The following is a 1,018-nucleotide window of genomic DNA, read 5'->3' as shown; positions in this document are numbered from 1 at the left end:
GCCCCAGCACCGCCCAGGCCCGGCCAGGCCGCGCCTCACCTCGTCGAGCTGCCTCTCGGCGGCCTCCCGCAGGGCCGGGTCCATGGTGCCCCGGAGGGCCTCGATGATAGCGCTAGGGTCCATGGCCGGGCCGGGAGACGGGAGAGCCGGGGCCGCGCGGCGCGATGCGCACATGGACCCGCCGGCGCGAAAGGAAGAGCCGCGCAAGGCCCCGGATAGACCAAACCCCGCCGCCCGCGGGGCCTTCCGCTCCGCCGCAGGGCACCACGGGAGCTGTAGTCCGCCCCGCCCGGCCCTGCCCCGCTACGCCACGCCACGGGGCGGAAGACCCCGTGTGCCTGCCCCACGGGGTCGCCGGTATTGCGTGCACAAGCTGCCTGTGGGCTGCTGGTCTGGGGGTGGGCGCGGGCTGTCCTCGCCTCTCCGAAACAGCCCGTCTCACCCGCGGGTGGCAAGAAAAGCTGAAAGGGACTCAAACTAACTCACAAAATAGATTTTTAAAGGAGAAGAAAGTGGGGCACCGTGGGCTTTTCCTTGCAGGCTAGCAGAGCTCCAGCCTGTGGTGGCTGCTTGGGGACACATCCCCCTTTGCCACACACACTGGGGGCGAGGGGCAGCGGGTGGGGACTGGCCGTGGATGTTTACAAGTGGGTCCTGGTTAAACTGGTTAAAGCCGCTGGTCTCAAACCTCCCCCCCCACCCCCGACTGCAGATTTCCGTGGTGGGGACTGGGGAAGCGGCCCATTGCCCCGGCCTCTCAGCCTCTTCCGAGTCCCTGCAGAGAGCTGGGGCCCCGGAGGCTCCTTGAAGAGCTGCCCCCCTCAGCTGGCGGCTGTCCCTGCAGAGACCAAGCCCTGCCAGGCAGGAAGCTGCATAGGAGAGAGAGGCCCCTTTACTATATAAGTATCATTTTTTTTTTTTTTTTTTTTTTTTACATTTTCCATATTCCAAGCCAAATTAGCCAAAACAAATTCCAAATGCAAGAGTCAGTCCAGGACCATAAGTGGCCCTAACTACC

The 1,018-nt window shown here is 63.8% G+C and overlaps 1 protein-coding gene across 1 annotated transcript in view; it reads right to left on the bottom strand.

Annotated features, from left to right (window-relative positions):
• IPO7 (importin 7) overlaps positions 1-212 on the bottom strand; it is a 51,428-nt gene extending 51,216 nt beyond the window's left edge. Inside the window, exon 1 of the mRNA XM_019551655.1 lies at positions 40-212. Within this exon, the coding sequence (XP_019407200.1) occupies positions 40-174 (135 nt within the window). The 5' untranslated portion in view covers positions 175-212. The remainder of the gene's footprint in view (positions 1-39) is intronic.
• Between the last annotated feature and the right edge of the window lie 806 nt (positions 213-1,018).

Source organism: Crocodylus porosus, unplaced genomic scaffold (assembly GCF_001723895.1).
Source record: "Crocodylus porosus isolate Cpor-Errol unplaced genomic scaffold, CroPor_comp1, whole genome shotgun sequence".
Classification (NCBI taxonomy): Eukaryota; Metazoa; Chordata; order Crocodylia; family Crocodylidae; genus Crocodylus; species Crocodylus porosus.
Note: the sequence above shows the minus strand (reverse complement) of the source record. Positions and strands in the feature narration are given on the sequence as shown.